The 12945-nt window shown below is 38.4% G+C and overlaps 1 protein-coding gene across 5 annotated transcripts in view; it reads right to left on the bottom strand.

Moving 5' to 3' along the window:
* frem1a (Fras1 related extracellular matrix 1a) overlaps positions 1-12945 on the bottom strand; it is a 59583-nt gene that overhangs the window by 45465 nt on the left and 1173 nt on the right. For 4 of the 5 annotated variants that reach the window (XR_010898394.1, XR_010898393.1, XM_067418793.1 and 1 more), the window contains exons 2-5: positions 4058-4511; positions 2484-2578; positions 2037-2350; positions 14-210 (exon numbers count right to left, since the gene is read on the bottom strand). Coding sequence is in view for 3 of the 5 variants with exons in the window: in XM_067418793.1 (XP_067274894.1) it covers positions 14-210; positions 2037-2350; positions 2484-2578; positions 4058-4288 (837 nt within the window). In the remaining 2 variants the exon portion in view is untranslated. Of the gene's footprint in view, positions 1-13; positions 211-2036; positions 2351-2483; positions 2579-3624; positions 3778-4057; positions 4512-12945 lie in introns of those variants that run through there. The other variant, XM_067418809.1, reaches the window with a different exon arrangement.

Genomic DNA, 12945 nt, shown 5'->3' with positions numbered 1-12945 from the left:
TTAGAATGTACACCTGAATTATGCTCCTGCTACGAGTGTCAGTGAGGTCCAGTCTAATGGCGATGTAATCTATGTCTGGAGATGGAGGGTCAATGTGGTGGTAACGGATGCCCATCATGAGGAAATCATTGCATGGTACTTTGATGATCTTCAGCAGTTTAAGACCCTTTAGACAGTCGTCACTTTTACAATGAGCTCGAGCTTTATTATCTGCAGGGGGACAGAGGAAACGATGTCCAATAGTAAACTACAAAATAAACTGTTAATACTTTTCCCATATATTATAACGCTTAAATGAATCAAGGTATATTTTTTTTGTATTTTCAGGTAGACTGAAGTCAGAAGGTCAGAAGATTAGAATAATCAGCAAAATGGTTTGTGAAAGATCATGTGACACTGAAGACGGGGTAATGGCTGCTGAAAATTCAGCATCACAGGAATAAATTACATTTTAAAACATATTCAAATAGAAAACGGTTATTTAAAATTGTAATCATATTTTACAATATTACTGTTTTACTGTATTTTTGATCAAAGAAATGTAGCTTTGGTGAGCATAAAAGACTTCTATCCCAAAAAAATATATATTATTCAAAGCTTTTGACCAGTAGTGTATTCTGAAATATTTTAATAAAAATAAATAAATAATAAGGTGATGCTAAGATTTAGCAGAATGTTGTTCGCAAAATTATCTTCCTTTCAAATCCAAAATCTGTCTGCCAAAAAAGTCCACTTTATTGTAGCATATACACTATATTGCCAAAAGTTTTGGGACACCTTCATGTACATGCATATGAACTTTAATAACCCCATAATCCCATTCTTAATCCGTAGAGTTTAATATGGAGTTGGTCCACCCTTTGCAGCTTCAACTTTTGTGGGAAGGCTTTCCACGAGGTTTAGGAGTATGTTTGTGGGAATTTTTGACCATTATTCTAGAAGCGCATTTGTGAGGTCAGGTACCAATATTGGATGAGAAGGCCTGGCTTGCAATCTCCACCCTAATTCATCCCAAAAGTGTTCTTTTGGGTTGAGGTCAGGACTCTGTGCAAGCCAGTTAAGTTCCTCCACACCAAACTCCTTCGCCCACGTCTTTATGGACCTTGTTTTGTTTACTGGTGCACAGTCATGTTGGAACAGGAAGGGGCCATGCCCAAACTGTTTCCACAAAGTTGGGTGCATGAAAGTGTCCAAAATGTCTTGGTATGCTGAAGCATTAACAGTTCCTTTCACTGGAATTTAGGGGCCAAGCCCAAACCACTGAAAAACAAGCCCACACTATAATCCCCCATCCACTAAACTTAACAAATGGCACAATGCAGTCAGGCAAGTACTGTTCTCCTGGTAACCACTAAACTCAGACTCGTCCATCGGATTACCAGACAGAGAAGCATTATTTGGTCACTTCAGAGAAAACATCTCTGCTCTAGAGTCCAGTGGCGGGGTGCTTTACATCACTGCATCTGACGCTTTGCATTGCACTTGGTGATGTAAGGCTTGGATGCAGCTGCTTAGCCATGAAAACCCATTCCAGTAATTTCCCTACACACTTTTCTTGAGCTAATCTGAAGGCCACTCAAAGTTTGGAGGTCTACAGCTATGATAGGTGAGTTCTGTGCACTGTTCGCCTTAGCATGCACCGACCCTTCCCTGTAATTTTACGTGGCCTAGTTGCTGTTGTTCCCAATTGTTTCCAATTGCTTCTGATTGCTTTGTTATAATACCACTAACAGTTAACTGTAGAATATTTAGTATAGAGGAAAATTCACAAATGGACTGATTGCACAGGTGGCAACCTATCGTGTACCATGCTTAAATTTCCTTGAGCTCCTGAGAGTGACCCATTCTTTCATAAATGTTTGTAGAAGCATCTGCATGTATAGGTGCTTCATTTTATACACCTTTGGCCATGAAAGTGATTGCAACACCTCAATTCAATGGTTTGGAGGGGTGTCCCAATACTTTTGACAATGTAGTGTATCTCAGTTTATAATATTATTAAGGGGGAAAAAAAGTTGGGAAAGTTATGATTTTACCTAGCTGTCTTCGAAGAGGAACAAAGCTATCTGGTTCATCCCCTCTTGGTCCCTCTGGGCTTTCCGGTTCCCCAGTGACTAGTTGACCATGGACAGGTAGATGTGTCTCTAAAGTCGTTACCTGAACTGTGCACTCAATATTATGTCGGTGTTCATAGTGGAAGGACACAACATTGCCATCCAGGATATTGGAGAGGCCATAAAACTCTGGCACTTCAAGGTTCTGTGATCCAAACCTAATCACATTGCAGTCAGGCTCCATGATTTCAACACTGAGAGAGAACAGCTCACTGTAGGTCTTTGTCTCTGTAAATCTAAACATAAAGGAATCTACATGAAATGTCAATATTCTTAAAGACAAAAGGTTTACTTTCTCACTTTTAATACAACCTTTTACAAATATATTTCCATATAGTGTATTCATTCACAGCAGGATGAAAAACGTACCTGTAAAGACGAAGTTTAACAGTATCTTCTTTTAAAATCGGACATCCATTATGTGTGTATTTCACTTCATCAGCCAAAAAGTGACAGTCAAAAACCTATCATATGACAAATAGTTGTAGAAAGAAAAAAAATGAAAGGTGCAGTAAGCCATTTCCATGAAACGCTGTTGAAAGTTGTGGCCTTAAATCTATCATAATGAAGAACAAGAGAAAGGAGTAGCGAACTGTTAACTCTTTCACTTCCATTCTTCTGAGACATTATGTTTTACACAACACTTCAAAATAGCAGTCACAATATAATTCACTAGAACACAACAAAAGTGGATCGGACTGAGCACCACAACACACTTGTAGCCAATCAACAGATGGGGGCGTGTCCACTCATGATGGGGAGAGAGAGAGAGAGAGAGAGAGAGAGAGAGAGAGAGAGAGAGAGAGAGAGAGAGAGAGAGAGAGAGAGAGAGAGAGAGAGAGAGCGAGAGAGAGAGCGAGAGAGAGAGAGAGATTTAAAGAATGACTGTAGAAAGAGAGATGCCTGAGAGGCATTACAAAAGAGAAAAGGTCAGAGGAATATCACTGGAAAAAGAAGGGTTAGGATCAGGCCAAAGCTTTAGAATTCGCTTTAATATTAGAAAAGGGGGTCACTACAGGTGGGTTTAAGAGTATAAAAACTGCATGGCATCATGAAATGCCTATCTTTGTCAGATGCTGTGTCTTAATATGATTGCCATTCTTTTATTTTAAATCATATTTAATACAAATAGTTTGATGAAATATGACCTGCATCACGTGAAGATCGATATATCTTGGCTGAATTAAAAGAAAACTTTTTTCAGTAAAGACTGGTAGTATATTGTATATAGAGATTGTATTAATGCTTATGTTCAGGATAATGCTGAAAGACCCATTCTGTACTGTACTGTCAATGTGTCATGCAAAGAAAAGGGATTCTTTCCAAATATAGTCGCACATAGCCAGATCTTTATAGCCTATATATTATTAAATATACTTTATAATCAAACTATCATAAGAGTGTAGTTTTAATTGCATCATCTGTCGACATGATACCAGTGAATTGCTGAGCTGAGGCAAACATTTCCACATTGCTTGATCAGATGCTTTCTTAACTGCTGCTTTCTCACCTCTGTCATTTTGTTGTGTTAATTTTGTTATTGAGAGGACAGCGAGCAGCACATTTTCTCATATTTATTTAAACGTCACTCTCAGCAGTGTGGATGGCGTTGAGATGTTCATTAACAGTATATCGCTTCATACGTATTTCCAACTTCTTTTTACTACATAGCAAAGAACAAAAAAATACTTTGCAGTAGGTATTTATGTAGAGGGGCATTGAATCATGTCAGTCTTTTTCACATTCAGAATGCGAGCATGAGCAATAAATCACAACTACAGATCATTTAATGGCCACTGCTGACGCTAATAACAGTTCACAAGGGTAGGTCTTCGGATATCAAATGCTCTCAGATAGAAAAAAAACTTGCCATGTGCATCATTGAATGTTTGTTGGATAATACGAAGAGAGAAATGCATGAAGAAATAATGAGCATTGTTTACCTGTGGGGACAGTGTGCCGACCCGCTGTGTAATGGGCTCGTTCAGCACAACTTCCAGCTTACAGGCATCCTTGTCTCTGGGTATATGAAACTGCAAGTCCCCCTCCTGCAGAAAGACTGACTGCCCTCTCTTCACCTTAAGACCAAGATTGTTTTTTACCAGAGAGCCCTGAATCTGGTGGAGAAGTCCCAGCAAGAGGAAAGGCAAATACGTCCTGTCTATTGCAGTCATTCTGTTCAGTTTGTATGGATCAGGACCTCTCTAATGAGGAAATGGATAAAACTACTGGAGGAACAGTTGTTTGATCTTGCTCTGTCCAGAGAATGTTTTCATAAAAAGTCATCTCCACCTTTTATTGTTTTCTTATTTTTCTTTATATTAATCTGAGACAATCAGTTGCAGGTCATGAATCAGTTTCCCTCTCTCTCTCCATTCATCATATGAGATGTGATATCTGAAAATAAAACAGATAAAAAAAATATTACACTTTATTTTGCCACAAAGGTTATATTATATATATATATATATATATATATATATATATATATATATATATATATATATATATATATATATATATATATATATATGCGGCAGTCCTGTGGGCGAAAATGCCTTGTTGATGCTAGAGGTCAGAGGAGAATGGGCCGACTCAAGCTAATAGAAGAGCAACTTTGACTGAAATAACCACTCGTTACAACCGAGGTAAGTGGCAAAGCATTTGTAAAGCCACAATACGCACAAACCTTAAGGCGCATGGGCTACAACAGCAGAGGACCCCACCGGGTACCACTCATCTCCACTACAAATAGGAAAAAGAGGCTACAATTTGCACAAGCTCACCAAAATTGGGAGCTTCGTGCCCTGGATGTGCATCCCACAAATCTCCATCAACTGCAAAATGCTATCCTATCAATATGGGCCAACATTTCTAAAGAATGCATTCAGCACCTTGTTGAATCAATGCCACGTAGAATTAAGGCAGTTCTGAAGGCGAAAGGGGGTCAAACACAGTATTAGTATGGTGTTCCTAATAATCCTTTAGGTGTGTGTATCACATTTAGTTTTGTTTTGTTCATGGACCTTCAGTTTACTTTTCATTTGTCATGTTTTTTTGTTCAGTTTCCCGCCACTCATCTGTCTCCCTGGTTACTGTAATTATGAGTTTGTATTATGTATCAGTGTTCTCTCAATAATTCTCATTTGTGTTTGCTTTATAAGTTGGTCCCTCACATCATTACCTGTCTGATCACTGTTATGCTTGGTGTGTGTTGCAGTTCCAGTTCCCTGTCTGCATGCCTTTTTGGATGTACAAATACATTTCTGGATTCTTTTGCTTTTGTCTGTTTCCCTGCGAGCACCGTTACAGATGATCGGACCAGCCCAAATGGACGATTTTAGTTTTTTGACCAGCAACTGCCGAGGTCGAATCCCTCAAGACCCTGTTCTGGATCAGGAACTTCCACAACCCCATCCATACCACTTGACTGAGTTGGAGGGAAGCTGTCATGAGGTATCTGGAGAGTGTGTGGCCCCGATCCAGAACCCGGCCCGTCACAACTCTGATTGATGACAACTGAGCCCCCCCGCAGACTGGAAGCTTCCACCTGCCGCAATGAGTGAACCCATGCCTGAGGATGTGAAGGCGGAGCACCACAGTGAATCTGACCAGGGGTGTGAGTTGGCAACACCCTCCATCTCTGTGGGAGTCCTTGTGGAGTTCGAGGGGATGGAAGCGAGCCCCGCACACCCTCCCGCCACTGGAGAGGGAGCACCGGCTGGAACTGTTGGACAGTTTATTTGACTGTGGTGAGTCTATATCACTGGAACTCATCTGAATCTGCTTCGCCAGTTATCCCCACCAAGACTCCCTCTCCCACCACCTCTACAGCCTGCCATCAAAAACGCTAGCATTCAGCTATCTTTTTGTCTTGTGGACTATATGTAAAAAAATAAAATAACAAAAAAGTATAGTGATTAATGTAAAATCTTATTCAGGACAGCACTAAATCAAATAAAGAATAACGCATGCTGTATCCTCTCTTTAATTTTGTTAAAGCAATTCACATTTTCACAGATTCTGCAAGCAGTTCACAAATTTTTTCTCGCGACTATATGTATATTGTTCATAGTTCAGTTTTGGGGTGAAATGGGATCTGCACATGATCAGCAGGTGTCCTTTGTGAGATTCACAAGTAAAGAACAGGGAACGAAGATACAACTCTTCTATTGATCCAACAAATAACTGGCAAAAGAATTTTGGAATCACATTTTCTTAAGATGAAGGCTAAAACTTCTCCATCACCTCTCTCTGACATGTTTGTTGAGTGATAGGGGAAAAAACTACTTCCAAGCCCAGTCCTACTGAGGTGAGATGTCAACTAAAATATGACCTTTGACCCCAAACAATCCCCAGGCCCTGGAATGGCCAGTTTGGAGATTGAGGCTGTCTGATCTGTCAGCACTGAACACTCTGCTAAAGATTGTTAATTCTTCCACCTGCAGTTAAATAAGCCATTAAAACGCTGACACAGGGGCATGATAAATGCTTTCCACCTTACAGCTTAAAATGATCAACTCCAATCCACCAATACGTACATTCATAAACCTTCTTCCAGACTCCAAACATACTAAAACAATATTTTTCTTCCATGGTTTATTAATCAAATTTGTTTTATCAAAACAAAAATATAATCTAAGTCAGATTTTTGACTCTCCAATTACAAGTTACTTCCAAACAAAACAGTGAAATGCCCAATGGATATGCACAGAACAAATTTATAAATTTGAGCTCACAGGGTCACATTTGTCAAGTCTAACGCAATACATCTGGAATTAGTTCATCTTTGTTTACTCACTAACTTGTTTTCTTTTAAAGTCATCTCTTTTCTTCCTGCTGTCTTTCTCCATTGGTAAACCACATTTCTAAGACTATTCCACAGCCTCAGGCTAAAAGTCTAATCTAGAGTTTCAGAGCTTAAAAAGCAAGATGGCCGGATAATAATCAGCCTGTTTTGTCGGAATGGTGTGAAATTTCATAGAGGTACAAACAGGGTCTACTGAACATAAAGAGAAAACACAGACAGCTCTAAAAATGACTGAACATAAAATCATGAGCACAAAGAACACAATAACTGCCTGTGCTCTGTTTACCATTAGAAAAGTCTGTATCTGCTTCCTAAATGTCTAAGAGGACTGATCCACCCCTGTTTAACTGTATGGAATGTGTATTTTGTAGTGTACTTCAAATCTTAAAAGTATATTTATATATATATTGGGTATAATTAGGTTAAAAAAAGCATGTATATTGCATTTAATATAAAAAAAAAAAATTTTAATCAAGTAAAGGTACATTTTGTGCATTTTAACGGAATCTATTGCGGTGAGGTTATGAATTGCAATCGCCCACAGCTCACCCCTTACTTTGAAAGCTTTTCCAGTGATCCAGAATGTCATATACATTGTTTTTAAAATCAATTTTCTTTTTTTACTTGCACAATTGCATTATAAAATCTGAAAAGGTGGTTCAACTGGTCACCTATAGCATTCCAATCATGTGATTCCAGTCAGGAAATATTGATGAAAAGTAAAACATCTTTTCATCTTGACCTTGATGTAAACATATATGATACCTGGAACCAGATGTGGTAACCCTTTTTTAACTCTCTTCCAGTCCAGACACCTTTAGTTTGGCATTACATCATGCTTTTCATTAGGGGCACATGGTTTCACTGTCCTCATGGTGCATGTATTCATTATCTCACAACCAGGTCTCTCAGTAGGCTTAAAACACAATAGAAACCTTTAAATGCCATAGCCTTTTTTTTTTTTTTTTTAATTATTTGACATTAAAAGCATTATATGTCACATTAACAAAAGCCAAAATTATTATGTTTTTTTATTTTCAGTTGTAAAATTTTTATTTAAATGTGTTTTCAGTAGTGCTTGGCTATGCAACTAGCACTAACATTACAGCAAAGAAAGCTCTGCAAATAAACATGTACCCTTTGTTTTCGAAGAGCTTGGTTTGTAATTGTTGGGTTGTTATCTCTTTTGATGACCGCACTTCCTTGTTAAACGCAAAGACATCTCTAATTTGACAGTTTACCATCTGATCTCACTCAGTGATTCTAATCTAGGCTTCGTAAGACAGAACAGAACAGAACAGAGTTGTTTTATTTGTTACTCTGATAGATTATACATTTATAATTTCTATTACATTACTACTAGTACTGTTACTACTTATAAAACCAATCTATGGGGGCCCCAAAAGCGTGTGGGCCCTTTGAATCATCCTAACTGTCCCCCCTTTAGGTACGGGGGGATATGCCCCTGTTTGTACGGCTCGCTCGGAACCTCAACCGAGGTGGCGACCTGTACCGAGCAACCACACCACGAAGAGGAAAAGCACCATACCGAACTATACCATCCAGTGGAAAAGCGCCATTAGCTATGTGCATTCTATCCACATTCAATAGTACTATGAAATAGTAGCATGTTGATCTGCCAGTCATGTGTCTTTCATGCAGACCAATCAGATTTAAGGACCGGAATGTCTCCAGGATGAAACTGAATTTGAACATTTACTTAATCACTTAACTTTTGAACCGTCATGAGGATGTGGATGATCTCCACTGGCGTGATGTCATGGAAAGAGGATTGAGTGTTTTGTAAGCTAAGCTTGCACAGTGCAGCCCCAGGAAGTCTATAACAGGGAGGATTATGTGTTCTCTTCACAGGTTATTCTCAAAAAAAGGACCAAATTCCTTGTGCATTGCAAAGATTAGCACTTGAACTTTTTCGCATCCCAACCATATACCCCACATCCATAAATATTTGGCAGTATACTTTAACTATTTTCCAAAGAAAATAAAAAATATTATATATTATTTATATATATAATTTAGTTGAATATTATTTAACTAGTCCTCAGTTTAAACCGTTTTTTTTTCACAAGGGAACCAGCATTTAAAATCTATATACAGTGTAAAAAAAAAAAAAAGTTGAGAAAACTTAAACGTTTAAGGCAACCAGCTGCAGAACATTTTTGAGTTAGGGTCAATACTTAGGGTCTTATAGTTGTACAAACTTTGAGTTTTTTTACGTTAAATAGTTGAATAAACTTTAAAAGCTGAAATTGTCATACAAAACATAAGTTGGATTTTTTTACAGTGTCTCCAGTATGCTTTCACACGGATAATTAATTACTAGATTAACTACTTTTTAGCAAATACGAGTTTCTGATCTCTGATTAATGGCTTAAAGTCCCTTGTGTGCCTCTGAGGCACTTTCAGATGTTTTTGTGCGCACACCACATCAAACAGACAGTGCATTCCCCGCTCGGCTTGTGTGATCTCAGTTTAGAAACTGTCAACGTTGTTCTCAGGGCATGATTCTACATGCTGTACAGTCTGTGATTACATGGTTCACCCCTGTTTGGGAAGTTCTCTGTAGGTTTGGAGCAAGTTCAACAGACAAGTGTTGAAGGGATCCTTCATGGGTTCAGGTAAACACAAAACCGTAATGAGGCTTGACGAGGAAAGCTTCCAGCAAAAATGCATTTAAGAGACAGATTTGAAAACAAATGAAGGGGAAGCTCAATGAAAAAAAAAAAAAGTTTTGAACTCTTATCTTGCTCTCAGGTAGGTAAACACCTGAACAATCCCACCAGCATCTCTCCAGAACAGCTGCTGGTTTCAGATGTTGAATATGAGATGCAAACCTCTCACAAACACAGCCGCTATTCAAGCCATGAGCTCACAAACGGTTGCACTATAAGATATTGTTCGCATACAGTAAAAGATTTCTTATTCTGACAAAATACAAAAATGTATCATTCCAAACATGTAAGCCATTACTGACTACTCTTGTTTCATATTATTAAAATGGCATCAATTTGTTGAATGTTTTTTTAAAGAACAGGAGTAAACAACAGTGACATTTCAAACCACAAAAGTCGCAGGCCATTACGCACAACAATCCCACCAGTCACAAGCAATCAGGACTCAATTAAAGCCAGCTGATTGAAATAGCTCAAGTATGTGGAAGTTATGAGAGCGCTTCACGGAGGTTTATTTTTTACTAATTGGATATTACTTATTAGTAACATTTGTTTGTTCATTATGATGAGGGCTGGATGAAGATATTTTCAAGTTTAGCCAAGATTCACGTACTAATGTTTTGATGTAGATCTAGCAGTGATTAAGAGGCTCCAGTCAGGAAAGCCCAAGGCAGACTGAGTGGGTGGCCCCGGAGCCCGCTGCACTCTTTCTAAACTTCTCTCTGGTTCCATTCAAACATGTGGGGGCAGTTTTCTTGTCATCAAAACGTGCCAAGACCAAGTGAGAAAAACAACATGAGCAATGACAAAATGTGCAGTGAAATAAAATGGCCATAAAGTAACTATATCTGTCTTTTAGCTGCATAAAGTTATTAAGCAATTTAACACTGAGTTAAAGGGTTAGTTCACCCCAAAATGAAATTGATGTCATTGATGACCCTAATGTCGTTCCCCACCCGTAAGACCTCCGTTCATCTTCAGAACACAGTTTAAGATATCTTATATTTAGTCTGAGAGCGTATCTACGTGTATTCCCACTATACTGTCCAGAAAGGGAATAAAAACATCATCAAAGTGGTCCATATGAGACATCAGTTGGTTAATTAGAATCTCTTGAAGCATCGAAAATACATTTTGGTCCAAAATTATCAAAAACTACAACTTTATTCAGCATTGTCTTCTCTTCCGTGTTCCTCAAATAAAGATTCGAACGGCCATGAATCAGTGAATCAATCAATGATTCGGATCGTCACGTGATTTCAGCATTTTGACAGTTTGACATGCGATCCAAACTGCTGAAAACACGTGAATAGGTCAACAAATGGCTTTTTTTCTCGGGTAAAGCAAGGAAACGACACCTTACCGGGTATTTAGGTAAAAAAGTGCCATAAGGGATAGCACTCATCCATTCTTGGAGGTGCAAAACAAAGTTCTTTATGACCTGCAGGATTTCTTTTAAAAGGGTTTAAAACGAAAGAAAAGACGAGAGCCGGCTGTTTAGAATAGCCTATTGTACTAGGCTATATAAATATGAATTAATGAATTGAATAACATGTTGTTTAAATGTAGTACGTTAAAACCTGACTTCTATGAAAGAGTAAACAAAGACACTTGCAATTCTGACGAGCCATGTTCAGTAACAACTTTTGGATTTTAAATTTAAAAAATAATAAATAAATGCTGTGTTTGTGGTATGCAACAGCGTGGATCAGTTGCGGACTGCAAACGCAGCATATGTGAAAGCACAACAGGGCGTGTGGATCCTGCACCGCATACGCACCCGACACGCACCGTATGTATGTGTGAAACGGGCGACGGAGAGCTGGGCATTATAAAGAGTGTTCTTTGACCGCTCTCTGTAGTTTAATCATTTATATAACCGATTTGTTTCATGCTGCTAACAGAAACGGTTGGAAGTTGATGGTTTTAGTCACTGGCTTGATTCACTGACGGCCAGCGGCGGGACTGACAGTAGTAAACGACTTAGAGAGAAAGTCTGTGTGAACTTGAATGATTAGCTACACATCAGAAATCACTGATCCCAGATCAGGCATTATTGAACTGTTACTCACTGTTTGTGGCGGTGCTGTCGAATCCATACGGTAAAGCCTGGGCTGACATCGACTGATAAACTGAATCCATTCTCTACTAATTCTCTGGGCGGCCAAAGCAGAGGAAGAGGAGGAAACCTTTCCTGGTATGACGTTATAACAGGAGAATTCAAGATCAGCTCGTCTGAGCTCTCATTTTCTCAAAGGCAGAAAAAGACAGCCAGAACTCGGTTTACACCGATCAAAATGTCTAGCAACTTGGGGACAATATTCAGGGGAACTCATATTAATGTTGAAAAACCTCAAAATGAAATTGTCCAGCCATGGGACCTTTAAATAATGGTTTCACAGGGTTACTGCCCTTACTACCTCAACCCTGAGCAAAAAACAAAACAATATTTATTAAAATATTTAACCATTAATAACATAAAATTACCTGAGAAGCTAAACTGTACACGATATGAAGAAAAAATGAATTATTAATTATTATTATATAATTTATATTATTTCAGATAATTAATGTCATGACATTGCAATTGAATTATATTGTGTAGAAACACTTTTCACTCAGAAATTGCTAGTAAATTACCCAAACACAATTCCAAAAAAGGCAAGAAACACTGAATTAAGGTGAAAATTGAAAGTAGAAAAAGTGAAACAGTATTTTCTTGTAAAACATACTAATTGTTGTTATATTTACAGCTTTGATTTTTTTTTTTTTTAAGGTTTAGCTTTATGTTCAAATTGGGTGAGAAAAATAAACTTAATCCAAGATACATTATGTGAAAAAGCTTTAATATCTCATGCAATTTTGTTTCTCATGTAACTCTCATTTTAAGGATGTTTAAGTATTTTTATTGAAAAACAACAACAACAAGGGTATCTGTCCCTCTTAAAAGATGAGGCAATGTAAACTATTATTTCCTTAGAAATTCCATGTAAACTGCAATTTCTGAGTCACACTAGGGGAAAAATGTGCGTTCCTGGACAGTGGACAGCATTTTGTACAGCTGGGACTGACTGGAGACACCGGCTGGAGCCAGCAGAAATCGGCTGCCTTTCCTCACAGCGCTGTGCACTGCTTCTCATCTCACTAATGACAGGGTAACGAGCAGCCAACTATTTCCAAAGCAAAGATGAGCAGAGGGAAAGGGGGAGGCCAAAGCGGCGTCATCGCTCTCTAAACAGCTTTGGCCTCCATTTGGCAGCATACCAGCATGACCATTCTCACTGTTTGCAAGTGCTGAAGACTCCCAGATGAAAAAAGGGAGTATGGT

Source organism: Pseudorasbora parva, chromosome 1, assembly GCF_024679245.1.
Source record: "Pseudorasbora parva isolate DD20220531a chromosome 1, ASM2467924v1, whole genome shotgun sequence".
NCBI classification, from domain to species: Eukaryota; Metazoa; Chordata; class Actinopteri; order Cypriniformes; family Gobionidae; genus Pseudorasbora; species Pseudorasbora parva.
This window is presented reverse-complemented; position numbering and strand designations above follow the sequence as displayed.